Source organism: Ochotona curzoniae, unplaced genomic scaffold (genome assembly GCF_017591425.1).
Source record: "Ochotona curzoniae isolate NIBS_2020 unplaced genomic scaffold, NIBS_Ocur_1.0 contig_64, whole genome shotgun sequence".
Classification (NCBI taxonomy): domain Eukaryota; kingdom Metazoa; phylum Chordata; class Mammalia; order Lagomorpha; family Ochotonidae; genus Ochotona; species Ochotona curzoniae.
This window is the reverse complement of record NW_024466502.1, coordinates 42,983,905-43,005,543: the sequence shown is the minus strand read 5'-3', so window position 1 is coordinate 43,005,543 and position 21,639 is coordinate 42,983,905. Positions and strand designations below refer to the sequence as shown.

General features: G+C 43.3%; 1 protein-coding gene across 1 annotated transcript in view; it reads left to right on the top strand.

The window, feature by feature from the left end:
- SIAH3 (siah E3 ubiquitin protein ligase family member 3) overlaps nt 1-21,176 on the top strand; it is a 62,425-nt gene extending 41,249 nt beyond the window's left edge. Inside the window, exon 2 of the mRNA XM_040991050.1 lies at nt 20,508-21,176. Coding sequence (XP_040846984.1) covers nt 20,508-21,176 — 669 coding nt within the window. The remainder of the gene's footprint in view (nt 1-20,507) is intronic.
- The last annotated feature ends 463 nt before the right edge of the window (nt 21,177-21,639 follow it).

Here is a 21,639-nt window from a genome sequence, read left to right as displayed (position 1 = left end):
CCACACAGGTGCAGCATTCCAAGGCTTTGGGTCATCCTCTACTGCTTTTCTAGACCATAAGCAAGGAGCTGGAAGGGAAGTGGAGCAGCCGGGACACAAACTGGCACCCATTTGGGATCCTGGCAGTTGCAAGGCAAGGATTTAAGCATTAGGCTACCATGCTGGGCCTAATTCATGCTTTCCATCTAGTTCCCTGCTAATGTGCCTGGGAGGCAGCAAATAATGGTTCAAGTACTTAGGTCTTCTGCCACCCACATGGGAATCCCGTATAGAACCCCTGGCTACTGGCTTCCATCAGGGCCAGAATTGGCTATTGCAAGTAATTGAAAAATGAACCACTGAATGGAAGCTATCTACTCTCACACAGTCACTCTGCCTTTCCAATAAATAATTTGAAATAAAAATATATCATTCTCCATTAATAGGTACAGCCAGGGTTTTCTCACCAGAACTGGCTTTGTTATCTTAGGATTTTAAGTCTCCTAAACTGTCGGCAAAATACTTAATTCTTTAGAGATTACCCAGTCAAGGGCAATTAGTATTAACATAAAACTGACTGCTAGAGACAGCAAATGTAGCTCGTCTGTTTGGTGGATGAACACTTCTGCTAATCACCCTCCCTCTGTTCAGGGATAGCACACCTAAATCCAAGAGAAGAACAACACCAGCCACATTCTACCTTGCCCCAGATCCTCACCACCCTCATCATTAGTATACTAAACTCCTGTCCTCCAGCCATTTGCACTTGATTTTCTGACTCTGATTCTCTGGTTGGTTCTCTCATGCAGGTTCTATGAAGGGCATTTTCTCCTCCTGCTAGCAGCATTTTCCAGTGAGCCAGCAGGGATTAGCTGAGTGTCTATGAACTTTGCTGTCCATTAGGGTCTTCACCTGGGGCCTACATGAGTGCCTAGAACACAAGGACTATCAGTTGTAGCTAAGGCTCACTCCTAGGTAACCAGTGCACTTGACCTTACCCATATTCCAGATTACATGAGACACTAGGGATGACAAAATGTTGAACATTGCTAAAACGAGGGCTCAAGGAAAGAGTTTTTGAATTAAAAGATGGCATAAGAACACATAAGGTCATGGGTTTTTAAGTAAATGCTGAGCTCAGCTGTGTGAAAGACTGCACACATTTCCAAGGTAAGCTTTAGTCACTAACACTAGAACGCATATCATATTCACTACAGCCTTGTGTCATGATCTAAAATCCAGGTTATAAAACCAATCAAAAGTGTGGTGGAATCCAAATTCACCTGTACACCCTCATCTTGCTGTCAAAGCTCTCTGTATGCATGGTCTCAACTTACAATAGTCTTCTTACAGAGTTTCAGCTATATAACGATGCAGCAGCACTTTCAGTAGAAACCATAATTTGACTTGGGAATTTGGATATTTTCCTGGGCTAGTGATCTGAAATACGACCTTTCTCATGATCAGGACAGTGACAGAAGCAGCGGCCCCCACAGCTCACAGTCAGGTTGCTTTGAGAGTGATAACAGACAGTTGACAGGGTTTTGTGTTGCAAAACTGTGGTGTTCACTAGCTAAAGTGCATTAAATGCCTTTTCCACTTCAATATGTAGATTTATAATAAGCAATTGCATTATAAGTTAAAAAATAGCTGTGGTTTGCCTTGCTTCTTATCCTGCCAAGATCTCTCCAGTCCTCGACTAGACCAACTTCTGTCTGTGCTGAAATGCTCTCTATCTACCAGAGGAACTCAGTTTCATCCCCTCTTCTCATGCATTATTTCCAACCCAATGCAAGGGTTACCCCTACACGAGCTTTCTGCTCTAAGTCCTGCCACTGATACTGAAGGGAATGTAGTCTGCCTAGCTTTGTACCCTCTATGCCGGGTGTTCCTGAGCTCCTGTCTCATGTCCCCCTCAACACTTCACATACCGTACTCTGCTCCTTCCACAGATATATGCTGATTGATAAGGACCCTGGGAGAAAATGGTTCTAAACCTAAAATAAAACTTTTCATAGGAAGAGTCTACCCTTCTCGTGGTACAGTTATGGAAGCAAAGCCCGTCTCTCTATGTGCCATGGACATAGTGCCAGGAGAGGTCATCCACAATGACGCTCTTCTATCTCATTATCAATTCAGTTCCCATGGAAGCTCTTAATTTCTTGTGTTAAAACAACAAACGAGATGACCCCAGCATAATCTCTAATAGGTATCATGGGTCAACAATTATTCATTTGTACTAGTGCTTTTCGCATGACGGGCTGAGATGAAAATTTGTCCTCTTCCTGGCAAGGGCTATAAATTAGTTTTATGCCACTGTTAAACCCAGAGGCAAAAAAAAAAAAAAGAGGCAGAGCTTGGAAGTGGGGGAAGGTTTCTGAATGAGGCATGACTTTTTCTAGCAAAAAAGCCAGCTGTCAGCTACATCTTGGGTCAGGTAGACAAGGGAGGTGACAGCACCAGAAGTCAGTCATATTTGGCCTAAAAGAAATTGACATTGTGATTCTGAGGCGAAACAGTGGCTTCTTGGAGGTGCTAAACTAAATCTCATAGTTTTCTTCTTACCCCCGATATCTGACAGTTTTGCTGAATGAATGAACAAATAGATGATTGGGTGCATGCAGCAATGTGTCTTGTCTTAGTCAGCTCTGAATGAAACCAATTATGTCACATCCAAATGAGTTCTTTGTAAGTTCTCTGAGGCCACAAGAGCCACTAAAGTGATAGGACTCATCTACATTGTTTTGACGTGTGTTGTTCCACAAGCTATTGAGCTGAGAGTAAAAAAAAAAAAAAAAAAAAAAAAAAGAAAAAGAGACAGGTTATAAGATCACATGCGATATTCAAGCATTTACATTGAAGAAAAAGTATTCACCAAAATGTTAACAGAGATACTCTCAGGCTAATGGCTTTTTAAGAGATTTCTATTCTTTTTTTATACTACACAGACATTTCTAAAAATTTTGTGACAAGAATACATTATTTTCTAATCAGGGAAAAATTAATTTAAAAAGCAATCTACTGTCAACCCCTGGTTGCCTATGCTAGGAAAAGAGAACACGAATATAGATCATCTAGAAGATGGGGGACTCACCCATGCTTGACTTTGGAATATGTCACACACATTTTTCCCCCAGACGACTTATCTTCCTAATTATGCTTTGCTCTTTACTTAATATTAGGATTAGTTCTAAGTCCCTGGGCTCCCCTGCCAACTAATGAGCTAAGCTGGGTGGCAGTGAGATGTCAGTCAGTTTGGAAGAAAATGAGGTTGGAACTGCAGACTCCACATGGGGACACCTGAGTGTTGGCTGTGGCTCAGAGGCAACAAAAAGTCCTACAGCCCAGGGCCTGTGCCTTGCAACCTGACGTTGCTGCCAACCCCAGGCCCAATGAAGGACACCTCTCTGATCTGTGTGCTTGATGCCTCTGTATGCATACTATGTTTGATAGCAGTTCTCACCTCCAAGAACTGACATGAGGTTTAAGGGAAATGACGTGTGTCTTGTGCTTAGGATAGACATTCCACAGGGGTCAGCCAGTGATATGTCTGATTTCAGGCATGCCCTTCCTTACAACACTTGCCTGCCAGTGGATTTCTCTATTTAAAGCACATTTTAATGCATTTTTTCCTGTTATACAAGAGGAGGGTAGATGAAATTGGTCTCATTTTATAGCCACAAAAGTTGAGACTTGGAAAAGTGAAAGAAGGCTGCCTTGGTTATATAAGGAGTTCACTCCTCAATTCTCCAAGCAGCTTAACCATCACCCTCTGACCCCATCAGAGTCCTGTTCTGTGCCTCAGTTGCGTCCCTTGGTTGACATGGGTTTCGTTAAATTTCATCATGGATCCTTCCATAAGTAAGTGAGGATCAGCAAGGGAATCGCTGTTATGTGCTCGACCAAGGTAAGCGTTGTAGAAACACAGACTTCTTTTTATGAGGCTGGTTCAACCTCAGAATAGCATCATCACTTTGGTGTTTTGTGGAAGATGACATTAGTTCCATTAATGACTGTCCTCTAACTGAAATATATTCCCCAATCTTGGAATCAGGGAGAAAAGGTATTTGGCAGTGACATCATGTGGGGAAGAATATAGCCTTTCCAAACTCGCATGCCTTCGCAACTAATTTATAGATCAGTTGCTTTCAAAACTTCTCAAGGTGCATTCTGGTTCCTTCCCCTGCCACCCTGAATAACTGAGCAAGGATGATCTCCTCGTCACTCTTAAGTTCTCCTCTCCTCTCAATGAATTCAATACCAAGAGAATCAAAAGCAGAAATATGAGACAATTTGCACGCAAGCCAGTTAACAAAGATGGCCGTTGTCATGTTAAAAATTTTGAAGTCTATTTGAACAGTGATTCATGCATACTGGACAGATTCAAATGGGAAGTGGTTTGAATGTAGTGAAAGGAAAGTTTTCACTGGGTAAATGCAAAAGCCAGGCAGAAATTATTATTTGATTGTTGAAATTTTGAGTAGTTGCCTTATTTGGTTATCTTAGTGGGAAGTGCAACATGGCATAACTAATGTCTAGTGTTCCACCTGTTACTGGCTAAGCCTACGTTTCAGTTTGCTTGTGTTAGAATCCAGGGTCTTAGAGGTGCTTCAATCTCGATGATTTCCCATTGAATTATTTTTTTTTTTTTAGTTTCCATATCCTTTATTCAGTTTCCTTTATTGTTAACATCTTTTTTTATTATTAATTACATTGCATTATGTGACACAGTTTTATAGGTGCCGGGATTCCTCCCACCCCTCCCCAAACCCTCCCCCTATGGTGGATTCCTCCACCTTGTTGCATTACCACAGTTCAAGTTCAGTTGAGATTCTTCATTGAGTTCTTTTAATAGACTTCTGCAAGACTCTAGGCATGATATCACACTGACCATTTTCCTACAAATCCACCTTGACTCTACAAAAGCATTTTCTCCCCTCCTCCACCTTCACTAGAAAAATAGATCCCTCAAGGATAACAAGGATAAGGCCCACATTCACTTTCTTCACTGCTGTATTACCAGCACTTCTCACAACTCAGAGGAAATGTTCAATACATGTTTGGTAAATGAATGGATTCACTACTTAATAGTAGAATGGTATGGATATCAACAGGCCCTGCCAAAAAGCCTATTTGAAATGAAGAGAAGGAAGTGGCTATTAAATCCTGAACATAGAAACCCAATTCAGCTAAAGACTAGGAAATTACAGGCAGCCATTAAAAAAAGCGGGGGATTTATTAAATAAAGCTAAACTCCCTCCTAAAAAGTGGATTTTAATACTATAGGAAGAAAGAAGATAACTCAACTTTCCATTCTCACATTAAGATTGGCTCACTTTCCCTTCTACCCCCACAGCATCCTGCATGAACCAGCTCTCTAACTAGGGACTCTATGTGACTCAACAAATCAAGCAGTTGTCTGCTGGAACAGGGCTGCCCAGTTACTTCCATTATGAAGGTAACAATGGAGCCTCCAGGGGGCTGATGGAAGTTCAAGAACAAAGAGTTAGAGAGGGGTGTTTGAGGAAGTTAACAAGCTTCTGTTAGAGCCCTAAAGAAATGAAAGGATGTAAATGAAGAAGATAAGTCAAGCTGGGCATGAGGCGTGGAGTGCAAAAGGAAACTGTGGATCTGGCTACTCACTCTGCAGAGCATGGTCTGTGACCCAAAAGCTTTACAACAGAAAGAGAGGAGAGAGAGAGGAGAGAGAGAAAAAATGCCAAGAGAAAACGGTGACCCTGTAGCATGTTTGAGGATTGTTAGCCCAGCACATTCTCAGGAGAGAAGTGTAAGGAGACCTTTCTCTCTGTGTGACATTGCTAGGGAAGTTAGAAATGTATATAAGTGCGGGGCATAAAAGCAGGTGTCTTAGATGGGTTGAAGCTTTGCATGTCTTTGTCCTTCTATGATGCTCCCTAGGTACAGGGAATGGCAGAGTTAAGAAACAAGCCCAGCCTCCAGGGGGATTCTGAAGGTGACCTACACTGCAGATACTGAGCAAGCTGGAGCAATCCCAACCTGGAAAAACTCAAAGTAAAGGCTGGGGCCTGGATCTTCTTCCCCTAGAGCAATTACAGAGTTTGGAACTATTGGAGAAAGTGAGCGCACATCAAATGGGGAAGCATGAAAAAATAGAACCGATGTCCCATTGTTGTAATGCAGCCATGGCAAATTCTGGAAAAAAAAATATATACATATATATATGCACACACACACATATAGACAGTTAGAATTGCCTTGAAGTAGATTAGGTTAATTATCTTAGCAACACTAATAAGCTTGTTCCTTGGAGACACTCACTGACTGTAATAACTCAGAGATGAATATTGGATGAATGAATTATTAGAGACCAACCCAACTGCTAACCTGGCAAGCCCAAGAGACAGCAGTTCTCTACTCTGCCTTCCCATGCCCCAAGCCCAAGGTTTTTATTAAGTGTGTACCCAGTGACTGGCAAAGATTTACAGTCAATAAAACATCTGCCCCCGCCTCGCTTAGGGGGATTTACTTAGAGTTATCAGTGACTCTTTGTGTCTGTACTCCTCACCTCATGCTGGAGGGAGGGAGAGAGGGAGAGAGAGAGACAGAGAGAGAGAGAAGCATTCGTCCCACAAGTAGAACCTTAAATAAAATCTGGGATCATCTCACTGGGTGTTTTGTTTTCTTTTTTTTTCTTTTTTTTTTTTTCTTCCAAATTGCGAATCAATACTCTCAGCCTTAATCCTCGTCTTTCATGCAACAATGAGGTCTATAAGCTGCCTCAGGTCTGGAAGCACCAACATAAGCACTGCCCACAGCCTTTAACATTTGAAAGGTTCTTACATATGCCCCACTCCCCACCAAAGGCTCACCATCGGACACTTTTAAACCTGTAAACAAAGACTTTGCCATCAACCCCGACCTGGACAACCCCAAAACTCCTGTGACTCTCTTGGTGGTGGGGACAGCTTTTCTGGCAAATTTATCCCATCTGTTGTGAAGATTTCTCTGACCTTAGGTTAATTCAAAGCTCAAGTAGTTTACTGAGAGCTGGGGAAATTGAGCTGGTTTTTGAGACATTGTACATCTTCATTCTGTTAAGAAATTCACAGCAGTCGTGATGCCTTGCTCTGCAGTCTTCGGAGGTGCTGGCTCTCAAGATGTCATCAACACATTGACACGGCTGCCCCCTCCTGAGGCTGGAGTTCTCAAAAGTTCTTCGCAAGCACTTTCCCCAAGCAGGGTGCAGGGTTTTTTTTTTTTTTTTTTTAAGCACTTTGTCAGATTGCCCAAACAAGACTTGTTTGCTTTTAATCTCAGTTATCCAATTCAAAAACCAGTATCTTTTATGACTCACGGTGTGGAGGCACACAAAAGAATGAGTCCTTAGAACACAGTAAACCAGCCAAAGTCCCCAGACAAGGTTGGTAATAGAGTGTATGGGTTTGCAAGCCTAATGTGAGTGTCCTTTATTGCTTGATTTATAGCCCTCAGATCCTGAAAAACACAGTACTCGGCTGTGCTCAGCTTCACAAACACTACAGAAGTGCTCTAAGTTGACCAGCAGGGGTGGAGTGTCTGTGTTCCAGAAAGGCTACAATAAAGGTTACAGTAGTATATTCCCTTCCTCACACATTCCCTCCAGGAATATTGCTTGAAGCATGGAAGTTTCATGCCAGGCCTCAGCCTCACTTTTGCTAGGATGGCAGTCTTTGCTTTTTGTGGTCTCCTTTCAGCCACATGCCTGAATTTGTCTGTTAAGATGTCTTTGGATAAAGCTGCAATAGGATGTTCTGTGTGCTGGTTTAGAACAGCTTGGAGAATACAGTTCTGACCACATGGCAGCACCTCATGATCCTGTTGTCTCAGAGCAAACATTATCATGGCATTTAATTGGACTAACACATGACACTCCATTAAGGGAATGAGGTGTTGTGGCTTGTGTTTTTTATGCTTTAAGTTGTTAATTCCCAGTTGGTCATCTAGCTGAGGTTAAATAAAGGATGACACTTCTGAAACTCCAGCAACTTTCACACTTTCGGGTCCAGTGTTGTGGCCTAGCAGCTAAAGTCCTTGCCTTGCACACACCGGGATCTCATATGGTCGCCGGATCTAATCCTAGTGGCCCCACTTCCCATCCAGCTCCCTGCTTGTGGCCTGGGAAAGCAGTCGAGGTCGGCCCAATGCCTTGGGACCCTGCACCCATATGGGAGACCCGGAGGAGGCTCCAGGCTCCTAGCTTCGGATCGGCACAGCACCAGCCATTGCAGTCACTTGGGGAGTGAATCATCAGATGGAAGATCTTCCTCTCTGTCTCTCCTCTCTGTATATCTGACTTTCCAATAAAAATAAAATAAATAAAAAAAAACTTTCATACTTTCTTTGATCATGTAGTCAGTCAGCCTAGTATTTTAAACAGTTGTGGTAGATGTTTGCTTCCTAGTGGTTTTCTTGATGGGAGATAAGACATTAGCCTAGTGGTTAAAGTCCTTGCCTTGAACGCGCCAGGATCCCATATGGGTGCCAGTTCTACTCCCGGTGGCCCAGCTTCCCATCCAGCTCCCTGCTTGTGGCCTGAGAAAACAGTCAAGGATGGCCCAAAGCCTCGGGACCCTGTACCCGTGTGGAAGATCCGGAAGGAAGTTCCAGGCCCCTGGCTTTGGATTGGCTCAGCTCCAGCCTTTGTGGCCACTTGGGGAATGAACTATCAGACGGAAGATCTTCCTCTCTGCCTCTCTTCTCTGTATATCCACCTTTCTAATAAAAATAAATAAATCTTTTTTTAAAGAAAAGCTAAAGCCCCTTTATTCTCAATCAACTTCTAGCATGAACAGCACCTTTTCTTCCATCACTGTCTTGTCTAGCTTCTATTTGAAACACAAACATGCGCTCTTCCAGGGGCTCTACTGCTAACAACAGGTACGGCTTATTTTTGCTTCTTCTTTGGGGTTGATTCCTCTCTGGGAGTCCTCCCTTTGCTCCTTGGGGCTTTACCACCTGCTTCCCATTGTGTGATTTGCACTAGCACTAGGCAGATGGCCTGATTACTTGTGCTCTGGAGTTCTTCCTTTGTTCCAGAACCTCTTTCTTGGCATTGAAAACCTTTGCAGCAACTTCCATTAGATGTGATGTGGGGGGACAGTGAACCTCTTCTGCTTCTTGTAACTGTCTCTAGATATCAGCAGTCCCCTGAGCAATACCACATCTGTGTATTGTCAATAAGCTTTGTAAATTCCTTCACAAACTACAAAGGATTCACTCCTGACTTTTGCCAGGTTTTCTATACTTTGTTAAAACTTCATTGCTAAAACAAAAACAAAACAAAAAAAAACTTCATTGTTTCAGTACTCCATCCCTCAGGTCTACCAATATACAAATTCTGTAATTCTCAGTGTAGGGTTTCATAGTCCATTCACAGCAGTTGGCCTGGGCAATAGGCACCAGGGTGTTGCCTTCTATCCTGATTTTACTGTGTAGATTTTGCTCACATCAATGATCAGCTTCCACTCAAGCTTCTCAGTGACTATTCCTCTCTCATTAACAGCTTCTGATCAGCAGCCCAGTCAGGATTATAACTCGCCAAATTGTAAGACAATAACCCTTTCATCCACTTGGGGTCATTCTGATATTAGAGTGTGTTATTCTTCCAGTTGTACAAATTGGAAAACAGAGAACGTGCCCAGATGAAGTCTGTCATCTGACCATGGCCTTTAATTTGCATAATGAGAATTTCTCTGAAGCAGAGAAGCTCCCTGACAGAACTGAGTACCCGGCCAGGGATGTGTGTGGGTTGAGAGGGGGAGCATTTCTCTGCTCCATGAATCCAGCTTGTAGCTCCTAAGGGTCAGGTAACACCCTCTTCTCCTTTTTCTTTCAAGGGATTTCTTTTTATACTATTATTCCACGCATATTATACTTTTACACTTAATCTATAGCACGAAAACCTGCAACTATGGAGTTTCCTCCTGTTTTCTTTCTTTCTCCTAGAATAATTTAAGCTGAAAAACAGTAACATAATCTGAGGACTCACTGACCATCATCCCCAAGACTTCAGGGAATATTGAGACCAAGTGTGTTCCAGCAAAATATCATATCTTTTTTTTTTCTTGTAGATTCATTACTAACCATTTCCCAATTATGTAGAATATATATAACCTAATAGTCTGCAGTGCAGAATAGAGCTCTGATTACCCATTTGCCTGGGTCCGCTGGACACACCAGAAAGCAATCACGTTGCAAACGGGTTTGTCAAGTTCCAAAGTGACTTGTCACAGCAGAATTTCTTTGAACTCTGAAAAAGGAAAATCCTTTTAAACCCAATATCCAGTCATGGTTGCACCAAATTAACACGGAAGAGCTTCTCTTGGCACTGACATGTGTGAGCTCATTACCTAACCAAAGACCCTCTCCAAAATCAAGGCCGGTTTCTTACTCCAGAAAAGTACTTAAGCCAAGAAGACTGCTCAGCAGGCAGTCACTAGGGACATCCCTGAAGTTGACAAGTGTTGTTTTGAGAATGCTGTGATAGCAAAGTGTACTCCAGTAGGTCTGTGTTCTATAGGTGATTGATCACTGTTTGTTTGATTGGGGTTCCTGTGAAGTATCTCAAAATGGAGCTTGGCAATAGGATGTTAACTATACTGTATCACTGAATTCTGTATTCTGTGGTCTGGGTTTTTGTAGGGTCAACCAAACCCATGCATCACTCTTGCAACTTAGTGAGTTAACACCTTACTAAGGAGTTGAAGGCAAGGAAACTGCAAGCTAAGGGATGAACACAGGGGCTTAATAAGGAGCCTTAAGGCTTTTGGGTAAGCTCATAAAATATGCCAATTTTTTTTGTAAGAGAAATTTATTTGTTTTAAAGCTAGAATGACAGTGAAAGAGGGAGAAATAGCGGAAGAGCTTTACCATTTGCTGGTTCACTCTTCAAATGGCCACAACAGCCAGGACTGAGCTAGGCTGAACTCATCCAGGCCTCCCACATGGATGAGAGGGGCCCAAGTGGCTGGGCTGTTAACTGCTACATTCCCAGAATCAATAGGGAGCTGAATTAGAGACACAGCAGCCAGGACTACACCAGTACCCAAAAATGGGATGCCATTGTCACAAATGATGGCTTAACCCACTGGACCACAACATTTTTAATTAATTACATTGCATTATGTGACACAGTTTCATAGGCTCTGGGATTCCCCCAACCCCTCCCTATACCCTCCCCCTTGGTGGATTCCTCCACCTTGCTGCAGTATTACAGTTCAAATTCAGTCATGATTCTTTCATTGCAAGCATATACCAAGCAGAGAGTCCAGCATCTTATTGTTCAGATAAATTCAATGGTTTCTTGGGGAGACCATTTCTGATCTGAAGGTAGAGCTGGCAGAATATCATCCCAATCCATTAAAAGCCTCAACACAACATCAACAACAATTTACAACATTATGGAATTAATTGACATGGTATTGAGTACCCAATATGTTTAAAAATGCCAGTTCTTAACCACATCCTGTGACTACTTCATTGACATTTCAATTTTAGTTTATATACAACCAGCTTCTATACACCTTAAAATGGCTATAGGGTACTATTCAGCTGTCTCGTGTCTACTTTCATTTTAGTATTTAGCAGTTTATAGTGTTGAAGCATAATTTCACTGAACTTGGCAGTTTTTAGGATAGTCTAAACTGGCTTATAAAATATGCCAATTTTTAAAGATTTCTTCATTTTTATTTAAAAGGCAGAATTACAGGCAGAGAAGGAGAGGGAGAATCTTCCATCTGCTGGTTCACTCCTCAAAGGATAGTAATGGCTGGAACTGGGCTAGTCCAAAGCCAGAAGCTTCATCCGGGTCTCCCATGTGGGTACAAGGGCCCAAGTTGCTTTCCCAGGTGCATTAGCACAGAGCTGGGTCAGAAGTGGAACATATGGCATGCTGGAGACTTAGACTGCTAAGATGTGGCACCGGCCCTCAGAACTATGTTCATTTAGAAGTAACTTGCAGACAAGAACCACGCACAGTCATCCTGTCCTCTCTTTCTCATTCTTTGATGTATAGCATGCAATTAATCATACAAATCTTCAGTGGATATCTCAACGGAATTTTACATCTATGCCTCTACAGAATCACCATCAGATCCAGCTAACGTAATTCAGAACGTTATGGCTTCCTTGTGTCTTTCCCAGTCAAATTGTACTCCCACATAGAAAAATGACCACCATTCTAACCTCTGTCACCACAAATCAATGTTGCATGCTACTGAACTTCACAGAAAGAATTTTTTTGAATGTTCTCTTCAGTATCTACCTTTTTAAAACGAATTGCATTTTATCGCTTCTCAGCCTTTTGGCTAAGATCAAGTGCAAAACCAAATGTGTTTTTGAGATTTATCTATCTTGTGTTAATAGTTCATTCTTTTGCTATAGTTTGTAGTATTTCATTGTGTGACTGTATCATAATTCACCCACAAAAGCACATGTAGGTGGTTTTCAAGTATTGATTATTAAGAATGAATGCTGCTATTTTGAGACTAATATGTAATTTTCATAACATATATTATCCACAAACTCTTCGAATACCCCTTGTACTGGGGTCAGGGGAAGGAGTCATTCACATCTTCACAGATATTTATTGGGTACTTTCCATATTCCACATGCTGGGCTTGAGGGAGAACAGACACAAGTGCTCACTCACTTGAGCTCATGTCCGGCCACCAGGATAAGTGGATATGTGTCATCTGTGGTAAAAGCATGTGCGGCAGACAGACGTGACCCAGCCTGAGAAAGAAACCCCTGGAGGACAGATACAACTCAGTCAAAATTACTCTAGGAGTAGAAGGTGGGAAGGATAGAGAGTTCTGGAAGAGAGTGGAATTTGTGGAGTTGCTGATCATGGGATCTTCGAGAAACAAGACAGAATGTGGCTATGGCCTTGGGACAGCATGGTCATCAGATTGCCTCAGACCCTCCAGGATATCTCCCTGCCCATCCATACCTATTCATACATCTGCTCTGAAGCTTGCTTTGCACATGGACCTAGCAACCTGCGTCTAGGAAGCTGGTGATGCTGTACCTGCCTGTTACTGAGTAATACAGTTTATTAGCTGAATTTGTCTGGACCCGCTGAGGTTGTCCTTATAGCAAGCTCATATGCCTCCTACCAGTTCCCTTCAACCCTCCACAAACCCAAAGTCATCCTCTTATGATTAAATGTTAACCTTTAAAATCACTCACACAGGCTCTGAGATTCCCCTACCATTTCCAATTAGAAAAGTGCATGCACATGAAGTTGTTTTTAAGAAAGACTCATTACTGTGCTCAAATCCTTGCACATGAAAGTAGAGCCAGAAAACATAAATGAAAAAATTGCTTGACTGTATAGTCTGACTGCAAGGCCACCCTCTAATATTTATAGGGCTCAGGGTAATGGTACAAGTGCAGGCCCACACCCTGCTTCTAGATACTTGAAACTAAAAATCAAGGTCTAGGCCTCTCAAAATATGCTCTCTCTTCCTATCTTTGAAATTGCACCCTTAGAATGAGCTGTCCAGCCAACAACCAGTCTTTCAGTCTTCCTAACCAACTTCACTCTGCATTAAGACATGTCATATGTAAGGCAGGTAGACCACCAGTGCCCTAGGCTACACATGCAAGCTCTGTTCACACCCCTATATAGTCACCCAGTGACTATATTTCACACCCCATGATCTACATGCTGGAAGAGAGACCCCTTAAATAAAGCTGATTACAGGAGGTAGACCCATAATTACTGGGGAGAGAATTCCAGTGCCCGGTTATCTGGGTGTGATATGGAAGGTAAGGCTCATGATTCCAGGTGGGTGTTGTTAGAGTCCGGGCTAAAGCCCCCGGACATCAGGTTGCGAGCTAGTCAACCTCAGGAGAACGACAAAGAGTCTCACTGGTAATGCAAACAGCAAACAGAGTTTATTGAGCCAGCATGCTGGGGTCAGACTGCACTTGGGGCACACAGGCCAGCCAAGCAGGACAGCCGGACCCCATACAGCCCAACGCAGAAGCTTATATAGGGATGTTTTGGGCTGGGAAATACATCAAAAGTAACAACCTTAGACATGTTATTTTTATGGCCTTCAGGCACAGGCAGCCTGTTCTGTTACCATACCCGTTATCTGTATTTCTCATCCCATTTTCACACCCTTATCTTCCTCCTGTCCCTGGGACTGGAGAAGAATTGTGCCCTTGCCCTTCTGCACCTGGGTTCACAAAGTTGCAGGACAGCAAAGAACAGATTTGTCACTAAAGCAGAATCCTCCCAAAGTCCAGGCGCCTTCTGGCCTAGCAAAGTAGCAGTTTTCTCTACACAAAGGAACCTCACACTGCCCAACAAAACATTTTACCCACACTCTAACAGTGTGACCCACAAATTGCTTACCTCTTAGGGAGTATTCTTCCAGAAGAGAAACTGACAATAGTCTTTGGTTGGGTTGAAATTACAATCATGGTGACTGTTCACAGAAAGTGAACAGCAGGTGTAGGGATGCCTAACCTCATCAGTTCAGTGCTGCTGCTGAGGTGTAACGAGGGAAAGAGGTCAACGTCAGTCCAGAAGGCAGAGAGATCTCGTGGCCTCTCCATCAGACAGTCCCCCCCCCCAAAAAAAATTATGGGAAGCAATTTTTTTTAATCAGAAAAGGGAAATACCCAAGACTATGAACAAAATTCACAAAAAATAAAAGCAAAGAACATACCTCTCTGATATGACCTCTCTGTATGAGACATTCCTTCCACAGATCTATCACATGTATTTTTTTCTTCCCCTGAGAAATAAGGATAGAGGTCAGCACCCTCAGCTATAGAAAGTCTTTCTAAGTATGTGGTCCGGAAGAGGTTCTGCTTGTTGGTCATGCATCTGTTTATTTGTTCACCCATTCACTCTAGTATCATACTGCTAATGAGGGTCTCTCAGACGCCAAGTATTACAAGGCACTGCATTTGCCCACTACTGGACTTGACACCAGGCAAATTAAAATGCAACCCCTGCCCTCAATGAATTCTAACACAATCAAGGAGAAAACCACCAACTAGCAATTTACAATGCAAGTTGAAATAAGTTAGGAGTTGCACAAGTAGATCTGAATGACCTCAGAACATGTCCTGCCATAAATAGCAGGACAGCATTCCCATTTTGCAGCAGCTGACTGTCTCAAATAGCACAGTTGGGGTGATGACTGGTACACCTGGATGGCATCAAGGACAGTCAGTGTGATCCTCATTTAGACAGCTGTTCCTAACACACCAATTCATGCTGCAAATATGTGTCTAGTCCCAATGTATATGTGCTGTAATAGCACCGAAGATGCATAAATTATAATTCCCTGATCTGGAGGCACTCAAGCAGAAAATACTCACATATGAGTTATCTAACAGCCTAGTCAAGGGTTAGAAACTAGAAACTAAATGGAGTCCTGGGATCTCAAACTGGTGGACTCACAGAAGTATTCCTTCCAAGCTTTGACACAGTCAAGGATTTCATCTGTAAGAGATTCAGTAAGTGGTTTTCAAGACTGTAGCACTGTTGTCCATGAAAACACCTCTACAGATCCTTTCCATTGTCTTTCACCCATGGGTCTTGATATTAAACAGTTTTGTCCATCAGAGTTGTCATTTCCATCCTTTTTTTTAAGGTTATTTTATGGGAAAATCAGATTTACAAAGAGGAGAAACAGAGAGAAAGATCTTCCACCCACTACTTCACTCTCCAAGTGACTGCAACAGTCAGAGCTGAGCCGATCTGAAGCCAGGAGCCAGGAGCTTTTTCCTGATCTCCCACATAGGTGCAGAGTCCCAAGGCCTTGATCCATCCTTGACTGCTTTCCCAGGTCACAAGCAGAAAACTGGAAGGGAAGTGGAGCAGCCAGGATACAAACCAGCAACCATATGGGATCCTGGTGCATGCAAGATGAGAAATTGAGCCAGCAGGCTGTTACACCAGGCTCTCCCTCCTTTCTAACCAATGGCATTGATAGCTCAAGACTCAAAGTCTCTGTGTGCATTGATCATTGATTCCATTACTGATTCATGTTATTATTGAGCACCTGGAAAGAAATTGTGTGTAGTGATAGCCCAGAGGCAAGATTCTAATGGCATATAGTGCAAGATTGGGAGGTTCCAGTGGTAGACACCTGAATATTGGGGGAATAAACTTACATGGCATAAAGCAAGGCATTCCTCTGACCTATTTTGACCAATCTTAACTAATTCCTAGCATATTATGTTGATTAAAAGACTACTAATTTCACCAATAAAAACATGAGTGGAAGTGCTAATTAGCAGCCTTGGGTGTGAATCAAAAATCTAGATATTAATTGAGGCAACTGTAAATGTTAGCTTCAGGGTGTGGTGTTTTCCAGTAAAATATTAGATGATCACTTGGAAGTATGAATTCCTGATCCAGCAATTGTCAGCCCCTGAGTAGCGTTTAAAAAATTTTTTTCATAAATATGTATATACATATATATATATATCACATTCTCCATGCCAACATATTTCAGAGAAAATTACAGTCATGATCAGACTGTCCACATGGAAAATTCATCTGTCTACCACCAATTATAACTAAGACCTGAGTCTGAGATGGGGAAAGGACCTGGATGTACGTTTCTAATGAAGCTGTCTCTCCCAGGGATAAAACCTCAGCATTGTTTCCCATCAAGGTTTGTCTCCTTCCTGTTGTGAAACATTCTAGGTTTCATGTTGTTGCTTGAGACTTTCAAGAAGAAACACAGAAAGCCAGGACACTCCTGTAAAAAAAGATGGGGCCATAGCCTTCAACCTTGACCATCCTTCCCAGAAACAGAATATCCAAACACTACAGCAGGCAGGCCCCTGCATTAGTCAGCTTGGCATGCTTTAGGTAAAGTACCTGAGCAGAAATTTGTGGAAAAGAAAAGATTTACCTTGACTTACAGCTTGGAGTTACAGCTCAAGAACTGGTGGCCCCAATTACATTTCCTCTGGAAGTTGGTAGAGACTGGTAAGGGTGGAGCAGGTGCAAAGGTACAGCACTTGGCAAGCCAGGAATCAGAGAAAGAAACTTGTCTCAAACAACAGTACCTCTCATGAGAACTACCTTCTGAAGGCACATTCCCAAAGAATACCCCCTAGGCCTGTCTCTTAAGATGCCATGCCCCATTCCACCTGTCATTAACACAAGACTTCAGAGTTCATCCGTTCTGGGTTTGGGTTACCAAGTGCTGTTCAATCCATGATAGACCCAGAGTAGTTGCAGTTATTCTAACTCCATAGCATTCTAGCAAGGCGATACCTGCCCTGGGATGTCACCACCTACTGTCAGCCTGTCCTTTGTGACAGATGCCTTGATAGCTTGGTTTCCTTCTACTGCTTCATCCAGGACTAAAACCCTGAGATAATTCATGGACACCAATGGAGGTCCGAGGAAATGCAGAGCAAGAGCCTGTCATTCAAACCTGGGGACAAATCTTTCAGCTGAAATCCATTAGCATGGTATTTCTCCTTGATGCTGTTGGCAGAAGAGGGAGTAATCCTTTAAGTGAGATTACTGACCTCAGGGACCTGAAGCAGGCAAAAGTGTTGTGTGATATTTCCAGAGGTAGGGTCTGCCCTCGGAGGTCAGGATTCACAGGATAGCCATTACTAACCATGAGAGTGTGGCTGATCAAATTAAGGAATGAGTTTTTCAATTCAATTACACCCTCAGTAGAAATGGCCTCACTAATGCTTGGGGAAAGAATTATACCCAGTCTATAAAACCCAACATTTCTAAACCCAATTTTGCACATTACTCTAAAGGTTAATTCAAGATCTCTCTTCCAAACGGGAAGTTAAATACAGCCAATAGATGCAAGGAGTCTGCTGACTGACTGGGGGGTTTATCAGTCTGCAAGAGTTCATTAGTTTTAATTAGTGTAATCACTAATGTTGCATTAACAGTTTAGCGAAGGAAAGTAATTACTCACACATCCACTGTATTAGATGGGATGATTAGAATTCATTTTCCAAAACGATTAGCATTTTGCCAATTAAAAGAATCCCTTCTCCCTGGCAGCAGCCCCATGACCTCCCTCACCCATGGATCATTTAAATGAAACATCTTTTTGCAGTCGAAGATAGACCAGAAAGAAACAAAGAATTAAGGCTGCGTTTATTCTTAGCGCCTTCTGGGCCACAGCAATTGCAGAGGTCTCGATGAGTTTATAATGTCCTACTTTATTTGCATAGTCATTCACTCCAATCTCTTTGGATTATATCTCTGGCTGCTTTATAAAGCAGCAGCAATTAAACAAGGTTAGTAGAAGATGAAGTCATAGGAAGCAACAAGAGTTAGCCCAGGTAGAATGATCATTGCTTGAGTCCAGCAGTTGAGCAACGGTGAAACTTGAGGCTGGCCAGTTTTGTGTGCCAGCTCAGTATATATTGTGCCTACAGTGGGCAGCTGAGTCTGGATCTGATTGTTAGCTATCATTGTGCCTGGAGAAGGGGGATGGGTTATCACAGAGCCTAGGCTTGGCTTGTGAGATTTTGACAACATAGCCCCAAACTTCCTCCCCAACTTCATCAGATTCTCCCATCTACCAGTCGCTTGGAACTTTTTGTCGATTCTTAAATACCCCATATCCTTTCATACCTTTAAGAATGGTATCAACCACTAATAGGTTCATGGGAATTAAGCCAGATGGATTTTTTAAAATAAGGAAACTGATCCTTTGTGTGAAAAAATAAATATAAAAATGATTATGTATTCCACAACTCCTTTCCATAATACCTAACACTTAGTATTGTTGCAAAGCAGTCAGTTCTCTTCCCCATATTTAACCCTGAGGAGTAAGTCAGAGTCACCAACAGCATTCTGGAATACAACCTGTTCCTTTAATGCTGAAGATGTGCAGTCCCCTTGGAGGCAGGGGCCTGGTAAGGGCACAGAATGGGTGACAACAGGCTGCCCAGTTACTGCTGACTAAGGACAATGCAGAAGCTACCTGAAAGACTCCATGCAGCTCAACACTCCCAGGGAAAGAACACAGACATTGGCAGTTGGAGCCAACAGCTCCAAAGCAGAGCTGATTCGGCACCCTCCAGATCACCTCCACTACCAAAGGAACCTTTTCAATGTGCCATATATAGGCTAGGTGGGAAGGGGTATGTGCATGTGTGTGGATACACATCCTGTGTATCACTAATGTATATTGTATATGGATGGGCATGCATGTGTTTGCATACATGATTGTGGGTGCACATATGTGTATGTGTGTGTGCACGTGCATGCATGCACATCTGTCACCATGAGCCAGGGGAGACAGAATCTGGCAGCAACAGTGGTGAGTGTGAAATATCCATGTCCCCTTGTGATCCTCTCCACTTCACAAATGAAACCATGTGGGACGGCAGGAGCCTCACCTACCTGAATTTCAGGAATGGTTTGGAGAACTGGAACAGAAAAAAAATGTTTTCTACCTGAAAATAGCCTAGGGAGCAGTGCACTGCTGAGCTGCCAGCACTGCTGTGGGGCACAGGTTCTGTAGCCCAATTCAAGAAAGACAGATCGGCGGCAGGGAGTCGATGGAGGTAGGACCTTCCGGCTGACATGAGTGGGCAGGAGAGGTAGGTGTTCAGAGTCAGGAGGTGTAAATATGAATCACAGCCTTTGGAGCCCAGGCCTGTTTTCAACTGAAAAATATGATGCATAGCCTCATGTCATCAGAGAAGTAATTAATTGTATCTACATTAATGTCAGTTCAACCCATACAAAAAAGGCATAGCATCCACTGTGCTGTATCTCTAACACCTATAGGGTCTGGTCTAAGCAGGTACTCTGTGTTTACAGATAGCTGATCAGAAGTATCATGATTCCTGGTGTTTTTGAGGACACATATGGGCATGCTGCCTTGAAGAACAAAAGGCTAAGGGAGTCTCATGGTGGAAGCTGAATGATGCTGAGTCCCTGGGAGTTGTGGCAGTGACAAACCAGGCAGAATCAGGGTAGAAGTGTGCCTTAGGTGGGGTGGAGTGCGTGGGAGAAGCAGAGACTCAGTGGGGCTATCACCCTGGCCACTGTGGTCCAACACTCACATCAGTTCTGCATCCCACCAGCTGCCTTAGTAACTAGCACAACCCCGGTAGAAATCACAAAATAGTAACAACAACAAAGTACTTGGAAAAAAATCCATTGACTTTCAGTCCTACATAAAATTATCAACAGCATCAAACAAAACAAAAGAATGGATTTTCTTGTCCTTTATGATGGATGACCATCATCATGTAAGGGGTAAAATTTCCTAGTTGCTTGGGTATCTTATTAAAGACTCAGAAAGGCTTATAAATATTATATTTTCTTGAACTAAGTGTTTGTCTTCTTAGCTTCCCCAAAGCACCTACCAGAACCATCTTAAACCTTAATTTAATTTTTTTTGGTAGGAAATGAAACTTTTTCTGTCCAACCCAGAGAACCTGCTGTTAGCCCCTGGAGCACCAGGGAAATCATAGCCAAGAGGAAAGTCACAGCTTCAGTCCACTAACCTGTTTGTGTTTCCTTCCAGTATGTGTCCAGTCGACGAGCCATCACTCAGAGCACCACAGAGCAAGGCAGCTTCCACCCTCACCATCTCACCCACCATCACTGTCATCACCACCACCACCGCCACCTGTGTCACCACGCCCACCCCCACCACCTCCACCACCAGGAGGCAGGGCTGCACAGCGCCCAGGTGACACCCTGCATGTGCCCCTTGTTCTCCTGCCAGTGGGAAGGCCACTTGGAAGTAGTGGTGCCACACCTGAGGCAGATCCACAGGGTTGACATCCTGCAGGGAGCCGAAATAGTCTTCTTGGCTACGGACATGCACCTGCCTGCGCCAGCCGACTGGATCATCATGCACTCCTGCCTTGGCCACCACTTCCTACTGGTGCTAAGGAAGCAGGAGAGGCACGAGGGGCACCCTCAGTTCTTTGCCACCATGATGCTGATCGGGACCCCTACCCAGGCCGACTGCTTCACCTACCGCCTGGAGCTCAACAGGAATCACCGGCGTCTCAAATGGGAGGCCACCCCCCGGTCTGTCCTTGAGTGTGTGGACTCAGTGATAACTGATGGGGACTGCCTTGTCCTCAACACATCATTGGCCCAGCTGTTCTCTGACAATGGCAGCCTTGCTATCGGGATTGCTATCACTGAGACGGAAGTCCATGCCACTGAAACCGAGATGTGAGGGCAAGGAAGGCCCCTGGAGGCCCACATCCAGCCCCCAGTGAACTCTGCCTGTGCTCCTAGGACCTCCGAGAGTCAGGATTCCACACAGCCTTGTTAGTCTTCTCCTTTCTTCTTTGCTTCTTCTTCTTCTTCCTCCCCTCTCTAAATAATTTTGTGATATTTGGTATTTGTCTGCCATGGGCATTATGTTCCGTAACATCATGTGATTCAAGATCTTAGTAAGATGTTTGTCCTGTTGTGTTGTTATAATTTGTAGAATATTCGTATGAGTCAATCAGAAGAGCTATTTCCTGTTACCACCAATTCCTTTCTCCCCTGCTTCCAAAATGAGCAAAAGCTACCATGATTATGAAGCAGACTGTTGGCGAAGGAAGGAGACTTGGTGTCCAAATCATTTCTTCCTTGTCAGCCCAGTCTGTTTTAGAGAGAGTTCACACAGGGCTGTAGGGACAGATAAAAAG